Genomic DNA, 13,298 nt, shown 5'->3' with positions numbered 1-13,298 from the left:
TTCATAGCTCTCTCAGCTAGGGGGTCCCTGCTTCATAGCTCTCTCAGTTAGGGTTTCCCTGCTTCATAGCTCTCTCAGTTAGGGTTTCCCTGCTTCATAGCTCTCTCAGCTAGGGGGTCCCTGCTTCATAGCTCTCTCAGCTAGGGAGTCCCTGCTTCATAGCTCTCTCAGTTAGGGGGTCCCTGCTTCATAGCTCTCTCAGTTATGGGGTCCCTGCTTCATAGCTCTCTCAGCTAGGGGGTCCCTGCTTCATCTCTCTCTCAGCTAGGGGGTCCCTGCTTCATAGCTCTCTCAGCTAGGGGGTCCCTGCTTCATAGCTCCCTCAGCTAGGGGGTCCCTGCTTCATAGCTCTCTCAGCTAGGGGGTCCCTGCTTCATAGCTCTCTCAGCTAGGGGGTCCCTGCTTCATAGCTCTCTCAGCTAGGGGGTCCCTGCTTCATAGCTCTCTCAGTTAGGGGGTCCCTGCTTCATAGCTCTCTCAGTTAGGCCCTAACTGAGAGAGCTTCATAGCTCCCTCAGTTAGGGGGTCCCTGCTTCATAGCTCTCTCAGTTAGGGGGTCCCTGCTTCATAGCTCTCTCAGCTAGGGGGTCCCTGCTTCATCTCTCTCAGTTAGGGGGTCCCTGCTTCATCTCTCTCAGTTAGGGGGTCCCTGCTTCATAGCTCTCTCAGCTAGGGGGTCCCTGCTTCATAGCTCTCTCAGTTAGGGTTTCCCTGCTTCATAGCTCTCTCAGTTAGGGTTTCCCTGCTTCATAGCTCTCTCAGTTAGGGGGTCCCTGCTTCATAGCTCACTCAGTTAGGGGGTCCCTGCTTCATCTCTCTCAGTTAGGGGGTCCCTGCTTCATAGCTCTCTCAGCTAGGGGGTCCCTGCTTCATAGCTCTCTCAGCTAGGGGGTCCCTGCTTCATCTCTCTCTCAGCTAGGGGGTCCCTGCTTCATAGCTCTCTCAGTTAGGGGGTCCCTGCTTCATAGCTCTCTCAGTTAGGGGGTCCCTGCTTCATAGCTCTGTCAGTTAGGGGGTCCCTTCACTATATACAGTGTGTGTGTGTGTGTGTGTGTGTGTGTGTGTGTGTGTGTGTGTGTGTGTGTGTGTGTGTGTGTGTGTGTGTGTGTGTGTGTGTGTGTGTGTGTGTGTGTGTAATACATACATACATACATACATACATACATACATACATACATACATACATACATACATACATACATACATACATACATACATATATATATATATATATATATATATATATATATATATATATATATATATACGTTTTAACATAAATATTGCGAGTGAAATGGTTTAATTACCAATAATAAACCATTTTAATAATGAACACGATCAGAAATAACAGTTCCAGGCTCAGACAATAATTATATATATATATATATATATATATATATATATATATATATATATATATATATATATATATATATATATATATATATATATATATATATATATATATATGTGTGTGTGGTTGTAAACATAGTTCGTTTGCAGTTATATCCACCGTAATCACGAATACAATAGATGTAAAATACGTTTTAATATAAATATTGGGAGTGAAATGGTTTAATAACCAACTAAAACACGCACTTCCGGTATTGTAATGTTATACATTTATATATCCACCGTAATCATACAAACGATCGTTGATACAATCAGTTTCAGCATTAATATTGAGAGAAATGTGTTTAATATATAGAAAAAACACGCACTTCCGGTCCCTCACACAGCAGCACTCACGTATCAACGCTCACGCACCAAGTCTCGTCTGCGTAGACGCAGCTGGGTGCTATTGGAATTGCGGGATATAGAAAATGACGTCCATGACTCTTCCTTAAATAAGCTCCTTGCTTCTGTTCTCTTCTCCCCGGTTGCCAGATTTTGTGAGAGAAATAGGCAACCAGCCCAAGAAAACAAGCCCAAAAGAAGCGACTATGGCTATTTGAAAATAGCATATCTTCTTTTTTCAAAAAAAGAAAAACATTATCTTGAAAAAACACAAAGATAAACAATATTTTTGAATATTTTTGAAACATTTTAACAACACAAATTTTGTATGGTCCCTGGCATAAAATATTTTCAGATGGGCCATGGGGGTCTGTGGACTGGAGTGCGGACAAATACATATTAATTAGGGAGTTTCCTTGCCAGGAAAAAGTTTGAGAACCACTGATTTAAACAACATTAGGAAACAAGCCCCAATCAACTACACTTTAGAAACAAGCCCAAATAAACAACTACACTTAGAAACAAGCCCAAATAAACCCACAACTACCATTTAAAATAATCCCAAAGTTGCTTAATAGGTGGACATGGCAACGCGGCTTCTCCCCAAAACAACAAACTAGTACTTCCGCTCTGAGACTTCAACATAAAAATACAGTCAAGCCAAAGCCACGCCCCCTGGCCCATAATAAAGAAAGGTTTCCATTCATAAATTCCCTTTTGGATATTTTATTAAGCAGTGGTTCTCAAAGTGGGGTCCAGGGACCATGGGGTCCTTGGGGGTCCCCAGCCAAATGATTGATTGTTGGGAACCAAATGGACCCTTAAGTGTCTGATATTAATACAATGTAATTGAATGTAATTGAATTGAATTGAATTGAATTGAATTGAATTGAATTGAATTGAATTGAATTGAAACTCTGAGAACGTAAATGGATCCAAATGGACCCTAACGAGTCCATTTAGTTCCATTTGTATGCTCGATACTACAGTGTGGAGTGGAATCACTGCTATAGCTGTAAAACTCTTCTCTTATGAGGGTCCCTGCATATATTTTTAAATGGGGGTCTGCAGGCTATGGTTAATATGTAAGTGGATGCACTAATCAATATGTCGATGTTCCATAGACCATAGTCAATAAATATCCTATCTTATGTGTTCATTTGGGGGTCCTTGCCATGAAAACGTTTAAAAAATGAGTGTTCCAAAAAAAAACTTTTGCCCTCTTACCATTACGTATTGTTTGGGATAAGAAAAAAAAAGTATAAGCTTAACACCAGAAATGAAAAAACAGCATACGTCAAAAAGTGCTGGCTGGATTGCCATGGAATATTCTACATCCATGAACAGGGTGGCAGCATGTCCCCCAGAAGCTGAGTGGGGGAATTTAGACTTAAGTTCCCAAACGTTTCCATGCCAAGAACCCCCAAATAGATTAGGTAGGCTATAATACCAGCTATTAATTCATGTATTTTCATAGAGTTAAACATTAATCTCATGGCAATTGTGTTTTATCATGCAGCACCCTGAAGAGCTTCTACCCAGAGTTCAAAGTCTGAGCTTCAAATCAGCTGTGTGTTCAGCTCTTCCTGCCCAGAGCACAGCTCACCTCACCCACAACGACATGACGTCCAGAGTGGCACTTCTTCTCTTGGTGGCAGCTGTCTGCATTAGCTTTGCAGCAGCAGAAAATGGTAAGGAACATACACACGCACGCACGAGGGAGCTTGTAGATCTGCTATTTTCACCAAAGGGTAGTTAAAAACAACAGAGCCAGCTTGTAACAGAATGCACATTAGATTGAGCCTGAAAATGTCCCTCCCACAACCCCTCAATCAACACTTCACAGTAGGCCGACTGCCACCTGAACAGACATTTTGGACTTTAACCACTATTTTCACTGAATGTGCTTATTTACCACATGTTCACCAGTTATGACATGCCCAGAATAGGAATGCTTGATCAAATGGAGGGGGAACTCGATTTAGTAGGAGTTTTTTCTTCTCTGCCATTGCAGTGTTAAACCGAAGCCTTGCTGACAATATTTGTGTGCTATGCTATTAATATTGTCTATACCTGTATGTTGCTATGTTGCTACTGTGTTTACTTTTTATTATTATGTTTATTATTATTATGTATATTGTCAGGTTGAAACCACGTCCTTCCAAAAAATGTTTCTTTTTTTGTAGTTACTGTAGTAGTTATCGTTTAGTTACAAGCTCTTGCTAATACATTTCATGTATTAAACATTTATAAAACACAGACAGACTTATCCACTTTCGACGTCCTTATTTTGGGTATGTCATTATTTTTATTATGTTTTTTACATACAAGGTCTTAGCATAACATCAATATATATCGTCTCTGAAAAAACAGTTACTTTTCAGGGTTCAAATAAAAAAACTGCAAAAGTAGCAGATCTACTGTAACAAGCTCAAAACAAACTTGTAGATCTGCTACTTTTGATGCTTTTGAGTGACGCTATAGTTTGATCAAGTAGGGCGTTAATTTACGAAAACACTACAAGTTAAAATATGGAGATAAAAGGTTTCTGCCCGACAGCAATGTTATGCTCAGTCTATTAAGAAGGAGTATAAGTAATCAGTTATATCTGTCTTATGTGTGTCATTTCACTAGAGGTGGACTCCTGTAAGGACTCTGAAAACAAATGGGTCAAAGACGACCAGAGTTGCTCCAAAGATGCTGCTACGTAAGTATCCTATAGGCCCAAGGCCACAGGCTGAGTTTTGAACATTATCACATCACAGCCATGTTATACAACCTTTTACAGTCTATGTATACAACTAATTATTGTATGGTTATATGGCCATGGCGATAACTGTATGTCACAGTAAAGCTCAAGTTAGACTATAGCGATGCAAAGCGCTGTGAATGTCGTTTGAAGATCGTTTCTTGTCGGGAAGTAACAGTGCAATTCGACAAAGTATAAACTAGAAAAAATGCTCCTCGGAGCACAGGTCTCCGCCAGGTCAGGTAGGTTATTGTGGGCCAGCAATGTTCAGAATTCAGTCATTATAGAGTGAGTAAAATCTGTAGAAGTTGAGGGATTCATGTAGATGAAGTTATAGCACAGACACATATGTAAAACATAGTCTCGGCCACGCCTTCGGCCTGGCGAAACAATGAACACAGTATCCTAGATTTGGTCATTTATTAGTTTTAGTTAATTAACTCTAATGACCCTGGTTCATAACAGTTTTTTTGCCTTTTTTTGCAGACCAAAGAGCAGGTTCGTGGACCAGCTGCACTCTAAAGTGCAGCGGGCCCAGGCTCTGAGAGACGAGGAGAAGTTGTACCGCTATAAAGGAGTTCTCTACCCCGCCGTCATGTGTCCAGAGGAACACCTCAGAGCTCTGGAGAACCTGCAGGCCCGACACGATGACATCCTGCTAGTGGCTTATCCCAAATGTGGTGAGAAGTCACTGTTACTGATGTTACTGTTATATCCATCCTTTTTGATCCCCAGGGTTTATAGCAGCACCGCAGTATGAAACACACACATACTACACAGGTATGGGTAGGGTAGGGAGACGCAAACATGTAGCAAGGTATTAATAATTAAAAATAAGTTATAAATCAGACATAAAGTCTGTCCATCTGCACTGGACTAACCGGGTTAGAATAATGTATGATGGGTATATCATGTAAATCTATTACCTGTGATATGGGCATAATATTAGAAAATTTAATAAATACCCTTTTTGCGTTTTTCAAATATTATTTTTTACACCGTATCAAATGTTTTATGGTTCACCAAGAGGATGGCTTGGTTCCAGGCTTAAAATAATTAGTATAAATATTTTCAGAAATCTCTATGGGAAAAGCTATGCCCTAGTATACATGTACATGTACAGACTATCAACAGTTGATGTGATGTGAGGCTAATACTGCCAGCTACACAGTAGGAATACATAGGTACATTTTTATGTGTGTACACACGTGCGTGTGCATGTGTGTCTGCGTGTGTGTGCATGCATGCATGCGTGTGTGTGTGTGTGTGTGTGTATCAGGTTTCAACTGGATCTGGAGCATTGCGGGAAAGATGGTGGCAGCAGCTAAAGGTGCTGATGCAGTGTCCAAGATGCCTCCACTCATGGAATTCTTCGGACCAGAGCTCTTAAAGGTAAACTGCACGTGCGTGCGTGCGTGTGTGCGTGTGCGCGTGCGTGTACGTGTGTGTGGGTGTGTGTGTTCAATTGAAAAGAAGGCAAATACACCTTCAAAAACGTGTTTGAGCCCTGTTTGTGCACACTCACGGGAGTATGTGCACTCATGGGGTGGTGCACTCGGTCAGCCCAAGTGTGTACACCAATCAGTGATGTGTATGTGTCACCCTCTGGCTTCCAGTGACCGTTCAAAATCCTTCACTTCTTGTCTCCCTCCCAGGTCGTAGGTCAGAGCCCCTCGCCCAGGATCCTGGGGACCCACCTGCACCCTGACAACATCCCACCTTCTTTTTACACCAGCAAGACTAAGGTCAAAGCCCAGACACACCTACAGTACATTCACACGTGACATGGGAATCACTAAGACCTGAGGCACTATCTAAAAAAAAATCAAAATCCTAACAATTTTTCGGAAAAAAATATTAAAAAATAATTTTCACGATTTTTCAAAAATAGCAGATCTACAAGCTCATAGCGCGGCACTCGGTGCCGTGCTATGAGCTTGTATATCTGCTATTTTTTAATAGCCAAAGAAATCTAAAGTGACACAGATGCGTTCCAGGTATTAATGGGTTAATAGCACACACACACATGCACACACACACACACACACACACACACACACACACACACACACACACACACACACACACACACACACACACACACACACACACACACACACACACACACACACACGCGCGCGCGCGCACGCATGCGAGCACGCACACACGCACGTACGCACACACTTAAGAACACTAGTTCATGTATAATGAATCTCAGAGGCAAATATTGTACTTTTTCTCCACTACGATTTGAAAACGTTTGTTGGTTACTTTGTAGATTTGAATTATTATTACAAAACATACATTAACCTCTTCAGCCCTATTTAAACTTTGGCTATTTGAAAATAGACGATTTACAAGCTCACAACGTGTATTTGTGTTTCTGTTAGATGTTGGTGATGTTCAGGAACCCTAAAGACACATTGGTGTCAATGTATCACTTCTCCAAAAACAACCCTATAGTACCATCTGTGAAGTCCTGGGAGTCATTCTACAGGCAGTTCATGACAGGAGACGGTATGTTCTGTACTATATATATATATATTATATATATAATATATATATATAATATATATATATATAAATATATAGAGTAGGTAACCAGGGATGGGGATGGAAATCCATGCCTCTGCTTTTGATATCCCCACCTCTGGTCATTCATTTTGAGTGGTGCCAGCCACTCCTATACTTGACCGTGTGTGTCTGTCTGTCCGTCCGTCCGTTTGAGAACGGCCTCAACAGCTGCAGCTGATTGCAACACAAGGATGCAACCAGTTACACTAATTCAAAGGCACCACTCACTTCACACTGGGTGTGATTTTTTATATCTGGTGGGGATATTGTTTTATCCCTGCTTCGGGTCAGACTCGATTAAATAAATGCATTTCCTTTTGGGAAAGACTGTCTGATACTGTATGTTTGATACTTACAGTATGTTTGATGATATAACTATTTGATAAATAAAAAAAAGTATGCAAACAGCATTAACCCAGGTGTTCAGAAGCTATTTGTGCCACCACCCCCCCTTGTGGACAATCAGCATTAACAGTGAAATAGTTGTTCATTGGACAAACCTTATTTCAAAGTTACGTGCTAATTCAGAAGGAAAGGATATCTTACAGACTTGATGTCCATCTCTCCATCAATTTCTCAGTGTGTATTTGTTGAGCTGTCATCTTGTATGTAGTGTACATCCCATTTTTCTGTCTGTCTGTCTGTCTGTCTGTCTGTCTGTCTGTCTGTCTGTCTGTCTGTCTGTCTGTCTGTCTGTCTGTCTGTCTGCAGTTCCTTGGGGTTCATATTTTGACCAGGCACTGGCATGGGAACAGAGGATGAGCAGTCCTAACGTGATGGTCATCACCTACGAGGAATTAAAACAGGTCAGAGACATAACGCAACCACTACCTACCTGGATATCGTCTCTGTCGGGTGGAAACTTCATTATGTCCAAAACTGTTGCTTTTTAGGATTCAAATTCAAAAGTATCAAAAGTAGCAGATCTACAAACTCAAAATGCATCGCTTTGCGCTGTGTTTCGAGCTTGCGGATCTGCTTCTTTTGATACTTTTGTGTGACGCTGTGTGATCAAGTAGATGGAGATAAGAGGTTTCTGCTCAACATTAACAATATACAGCATTATTTATGCAAAATTTTGGAACTATGCAGTGGTGGGACTTAACTATTGTAAGTACCTTTAATCAAGTACGTTTTTTGTTCATTTTCTAGAAACGAACAAACAGCCAGCAATTTTTGCTATGATAGATATTGTTCCTTATGCCATGTGTTTTAAAAGTTTTATGTCATGGACCCCAAAATTGAATATGTTTCGGCTTTGATTTAAACTAGGCCGACGCCCATGGGAACAATGCCTGTTGGGAACACGTGCCCCTCCAGTTGTGTAATGCTGTCCTGTTGTACCCGTTGTCAGAGTACCCGTTGTATCCGTTTTATATTTTGATTTGTTAGTTTTATACACAGTACAAAAAAAGATAGAAAAAACATTTAACAGACTTCGACTATTCCCTCTTTGACGATGGCTACGGCGAGATTCCTGGCCAATGCCAGCCTGAAGAGCTCCACTTTGGTGACATCTTCCTCCTGTATGGGACCGTCTGGGCTGGGAGCGCTGGTCTGGAACGGGGAGGTCAGCTCCTCCAGGAAGGACATCAGCTCATAGGTTTGCTCCGCTGAGAAGATCACCTCTTTCTGCTCCATTAGTGGCACGGCGTCAGTCAGCAGGGTCCACCAGAAGCTGCGCGGCGCAATCTTCGCCGTCATGAGGGAGACGAGGAGCGTGCCGGCTTCTTTGAAGCGCTTCTCTTCGTACAGCTTGTGGAACTCACGGTACTTCCCCAGGAACGTGAGTCTGTCGCTGAGCAGCATGTCCGCACCCAGGTTGTCAATCAGGTCCACATCTGAAAAGGTCCCTTGGGCACAGTAGTCCTGCAAGAACCTCTCGGATATGAGGGTGGCGAGGGCGGCGTCCTTGGCCCTGATGGTCCAGGACAGAGCAGGTCCCAGACGACTGTTCCTCAGAGCTCGATTGGCCATGATCTTACAAACGCTCCTCACCTGTTCAGACATCTGCCTCTCTTCACAGATCCGGATCACCTCGAGGGCCTTGTGCTCCGTGTCCAGCGGCAAGCGCTCCATCTGCCGCTCCAGGTACGCGCGGCCGAACTCTGGACAATGGTCGTAGTAATCCACCGCCAGCTGCCACAGGCTGTGATGCGTGAAGAGACCGGAGGCGTACTCCAGCAGGAGGAACTCCCTCAGTTTGGAACCAAAGTGTAGATTGTGGGACTGGAACAGATTGCAGTGATCCAGGAGATCCGTCAAATGAGCCACAAACCACCAGTTGTTCAGAGCAACGCTGCAGTCTTTGATGACCTGGTGGATGTCAAACTCAAAGGCTCCCAATAGAATGTTGTCCAGAGGCTCTGGAACGCTCCCCGAGCCAAGAAACATGGTCATGCATGACTGTGCGTAGTAATGCAGCTCAGTGGGTTTGATGGTGGGGTGAGAGTAGAGCAGTCTGGTGATCATGAAGTGGTACCAGGTACTAAGCAGGTCCTTGTGCGCCAGCAGTGTGTCTTCATCCCCCACCAGGATCTTACAGATGACCTCTAGGTGAGGGCTGTTGGAAAACGAGTTGTTCTGCAGGCAGCGGTCGACCTCCTCGTGCCAGTGTCTCCACTTCACGTCGAACTCCGCCAGCATCTGCGCCCCACAAGGGTCGTAGGCGGGCATCTGGCTGAGCAGGTTGTCCATCAGTTTGAACATGTCCCTGGCCACAGGTTGCAGGAAAGCCTGTTTCATCAGCATCTGTCGGGCGTCGTCCAGCCTGCCCAGCAGAACGTAGCTCATCACCACCTCCCAGTAGCCACGGTGTTCCGCGGGGCTCTTGCTCTGCAGAACCTCTCTGACCTTCTTCTCCACGTCCACCTTGTGGAGCCTGGTCCAGGCCAGCAGGTGGAACATCAGGGCGCCCGCTGGGGCAGCCTCGATGAACAGCACTTCACACAGATTCCAAATCAACTCTATGGCCCGCAGAATGGACACCTGATTCCTACACCCGTTGGCCAATTCTGTATCTTGTGTTGAAACCACAGCCTGCTGAAGCTTCTCCACGCAGGCTTGTATGACAGATCTGTAGTTTTTACTGATGCTGACCAAATGGTCCTTCTTGTTCTTGCTGGGTAAGTCCTTTTGGATGGTCTGCAGATCAACGAAGATGAGATGGTATTTGTTGAAGAGTTCGCGTAAAGTGGGGGAGTATAAGATGTCCTCGTCTGTCTTCACCTCATGAATGAACGAGCTGCCTGATCCTGGTGCACCCGATGTTTTGAAAAGGGTCTCATAAACCTGGATGTCTCCAGGCCCCCACGCAAACCCTAAGTGCTTTTTGGCTTTAGGAATGATGGTGGTTGGGGGCTCTACATCCACCTCTTCCATAAGTGAATTCTTTAAATGTATTCAATGCTACAAATGAGAAACATGTCAAAGCATAAACTACATCGAGTGCCTCTTTGCCTCAGTCATTCAGTTCAATTTCCGAGTACTTAGTGCAGTAACCATAATCATAGTAGGGGCCAGTCTATGATGTCAGTACTATGACGTAATATTAATGACGTCAGGGATCTCCATGTATTGGCATAAAAGGCGCACGGACGGAGACGGACGCACACGCGCACGGAGACGGACGCACGGACGGAGACGGACGCACGCACGGAGACGGACGCAAGCACGGAGACGGACGCAAGCACGGAGACGGACAGAGTTTTGTGGATTTCTTGTTCTCGGGCCATGCAAGTCAAGTTCTCTTCCACTGCACACGCTGCCACCTATATTGGCGACATAAAACTTGAGTACTCGAGTAAGTACAAAAACATTATATGACGTTCGGCCAATCAGTTTTAGCCGATGGGTCAGGTTGGCCTATCAGGGACTTACAGTACTGTATATCCTCCGCTAGACATGAAACTAGACATTCATGACCTTTCGGGGTTCTCAAAAACCCATTCCATTCTTGTGAATTCTCGACCTTCGACCTAACCAACTGTCCTAACCCTAACCTTAATCCAAGGTTGTACAGATGATATGGTTTGTGTGTCGTCTGATTGGCTGTTAGGACCTGGAGCGGGGAGTGCGTGAGATGTCTCAGTTCTTTGGCTTCAGTCTGACAGAGGATCAGCTGAAGAACATCTCTGAACAGAGCACCTTCAGCGCCATGAAGGACAACTCTATGGAGACCCACGGCAACGTGGCAAATGTCATCTTCAGGAAAGGTGTGTGTGTGTGTGTGTGTGTGTGTGTGTGTGTGTGTGTGTGTGTGTGTGTGTGTGTGTGTGTGTGTGTGTGTGTGTGTGTGTGTGTGTGTGTGTGTGTCTGTGTGCTGCATGTGTTGCTTCCTCTGCTCACAAACAGGCAGGAATAAGTCGTCACCTTATTAAACTAATGGCCTAAGTAATTTTTTGAGGAAATGATATTTTTGCCTAAGTCAGGTCCTCATGACACTGGCCACCTCTGGTAAAATCGCCTATCTCCTAATTGAAAAGGATCATGCTGTTCACGCCCCTTTTAGTATAATGGCCTAACTCCCTAGTGTGACTTAGGACAAAATAGGCCTTTTGTTTGGCCTAAGTCACATGTTTTTGTGATTTAAGCCAAATTATTTACTGATTTAGGCCATTTAGTAATTTGTTTTTATTTTTATTTTGGCCTAAGTCAGATTTAATCCTATTTAAACCTATTTAAATCTCTTATGTTACATAACTGACAGACAGTGTTATTTCTGTTTAAATAGTCATAATTTGTTATAAACATTTTGGGTGAAATGATTAAGAAATATCATATAGTTTTGTTCTGGATCAGTTTTTTATTTTTCCTGAAAACCTTGATCGAAAAAATGACTTGGTGACGAAGTGTTTAACGTTAATCTTATTCCCGGTCTGGTCTTTTCATAATCCTAATTGTCTGGGGCATAGGCGAGTTTTGCCTATGCCCAGGGGGGGGGGGGGGGCAAAAGAAATATATGTTTTTATAAATGCAACATATATGTTTATCATATATGTGACATATTCGAAATTGGCCGTCTGCATATGTCTCTCTACATATATTTATTCTATATCTATTCAGCAGCCTACTAGTGGCCCTGTGGCGGAGTCACTTGCCACTTGGCAGCATCTCAGCTGTCTGTGTCTCTTACACTGACTCCCACTCAGCTTTCCTACTGTCTGTCTCTCCTACGCTGTCTATCTCATCGTTCCTACTGTCTGTCTCTCTCTCCGTCCTACACTCTCGGCTGCTTACCTACTGTCTGTCTCTCCAACGCCGCCTCCCTCTCAGTTGTCTACTGTCTATCTCTCAGCTTTCCTGCCGTCTGTCTCTCCTATACGCTGTCTCCCTCTCATCTTGCTCTCTGTTCTTGTCTCTGTAGGTGAAGTAGGAGACTGGAGGAGTCACTTCACACCTGAACAGAGTGTTGAGATGGACCAGGTCTTCAACAAACACCTGTCAGGAACCAGGCTAGGAGACAAACTCAACTACCAGCTCCACTGTCAGTAGGGAACTCGGTCCACATCAAAAAAGAGCGAAGAAAGAAATATGACACTTTCGTTTTTAACCACTTTGACTAGCCTCCCTATCTAGGGTGAACATTCTGCAAAAATAGCAGATCTACTAGCTTGTACAACTTGTAGGTTGACTATTTTGAGGTCGCAAAGATCGCACGCACGCACGCACGCACGCACGCACGCACGCATGCACAACACACAGCACCTAACACTTTATATCCTACATTGTGCAATGATATTGTACTGTATTGTTTTTGTTTACTGTTTTTGTTGTGATTTTATTGCTGATATTTTTGGCTGTTCCTCTTGTTAGTGCAATGTCAAGGAACTGAAAATTCAAGAATTCTACTCTTGTATGCTTATATATAATGGGATGTAACAATAAACAATCTGGAAATTGGAATAAGAAATAGCTTTAAAAAGATGCTCCTTTTTACATTGTCTGACATTCTTTGTTTCGATCAGTGGAAAAATGCTGGTCTCGACACAAACATCTTTAGACAGAGAGGATATACATGAATACAAAGCATTGAGGTTTATGTCTGTTGAAGAAATAATCTATTTTTTAAGTGATCATTTCATTTATATGAACATCTCAGTATACTGTATTTGACATTTACAGTATATCCATTTGACCATTATATCAACGGACTAACCTCGCATCACCAGTCTTTCCACCTCGGAGGAAAGCCTGGTATTAATGGCCCGTGTGATCCGGTCTTGGCCACGCCTACTGA

At 43.4% G+C, this 13,298-nt stretch overlaps 2 protein-coding genes across 2 annotated transcripts; one reads left to right on the top strand and one right to left on the bottom strand.

The window, feature by feature from the left end:
• Nucleotides 1-3,286: 3,286 nt before the first annotated feature.
• Nucleotides 3,287-12,935, top strand: sult6b1 (sulfotransferase family, cytosolic, 6b, member 1). Its single transcript, XM_084076915.1, has 9 exons — nt 3,287-3,428; nt 4,372-4,444; nt 4,973-5,166; nt 5,766-5,878; nt 6,142-6,231; nt 6,877-7,003; nt 7,772-7,866; nt 11,118-11,274; nt 12,426-12,935. Exons 1-9 carry the CDS (start codon nt 3,359-3,361, stop codon nt 12,551-12,553), a joined length of 1,047 nt encoding a protein of 348 aa, XP_083933041.1. The 5' UTR covers nt 3,287-3,358; the 3' UTR covers nt 12,554-12,935.
• On the bottom strand, nt 8,369-10,441 carry LOC311059208 (nuclear pore complex protein Nup85-like; the record flags this gene model as incomplete). Its single annotated transcript, XM_084076913.1, has 1 exon — nt 8,369-10,441. The coding sequence occupies one exon, from the start codon at nt 10,439-10,441 to the stop codon at nt 8,489-8,491; it is 1,953 nt and encodes a 650-aa protein (XP_083933039.1). The 3' UTR covers nt 8,369-8,488.
• Nucleotides 12,936-13,298: the final 363 nt, after the last annotated feature.

This window comes from Gymnoscopelus microlampas (genome assembly GCF_963454915.1).
Source record: "Gymnoscopelus microlampas genome assembly, chromosome: 13".
NCBI lineage: Eukaryota > Metazoa > Chordata > Actinopteri > Myctophiformes > Myctophidae > Gymnoscopelus > Gymnoscopelus microlampas.
This window is presented reverse-complemented; position numbering and strand designations above follow the sequence as displayed.

Excerpts from the sequence above, each read along its gene's own strand:
- sult6b1 (XM_084076915.1), top strand. The coding sequence starts at position 3,359 with ATGACGTCCAGAGTGGCACTTCTTCTCTTGGTGGCAGCTGTCTGCATT. Across the intron at positions 5,167-5,765 it reads AGTGGCTTATCCCAAATGTG|GTTTCAACTGGATCTGGAGC; the intron begins GTGAGAAGTCAC and ends TGTGTGTATCAG. Across the intron at positions 7,004-7,771 it reads GCAGTTCATGACAGGAGACG|TTCCTTGGGGTTCATATTTT; the intron begins GTATGTTCTGTA and ends GTCTGTCTGCAG.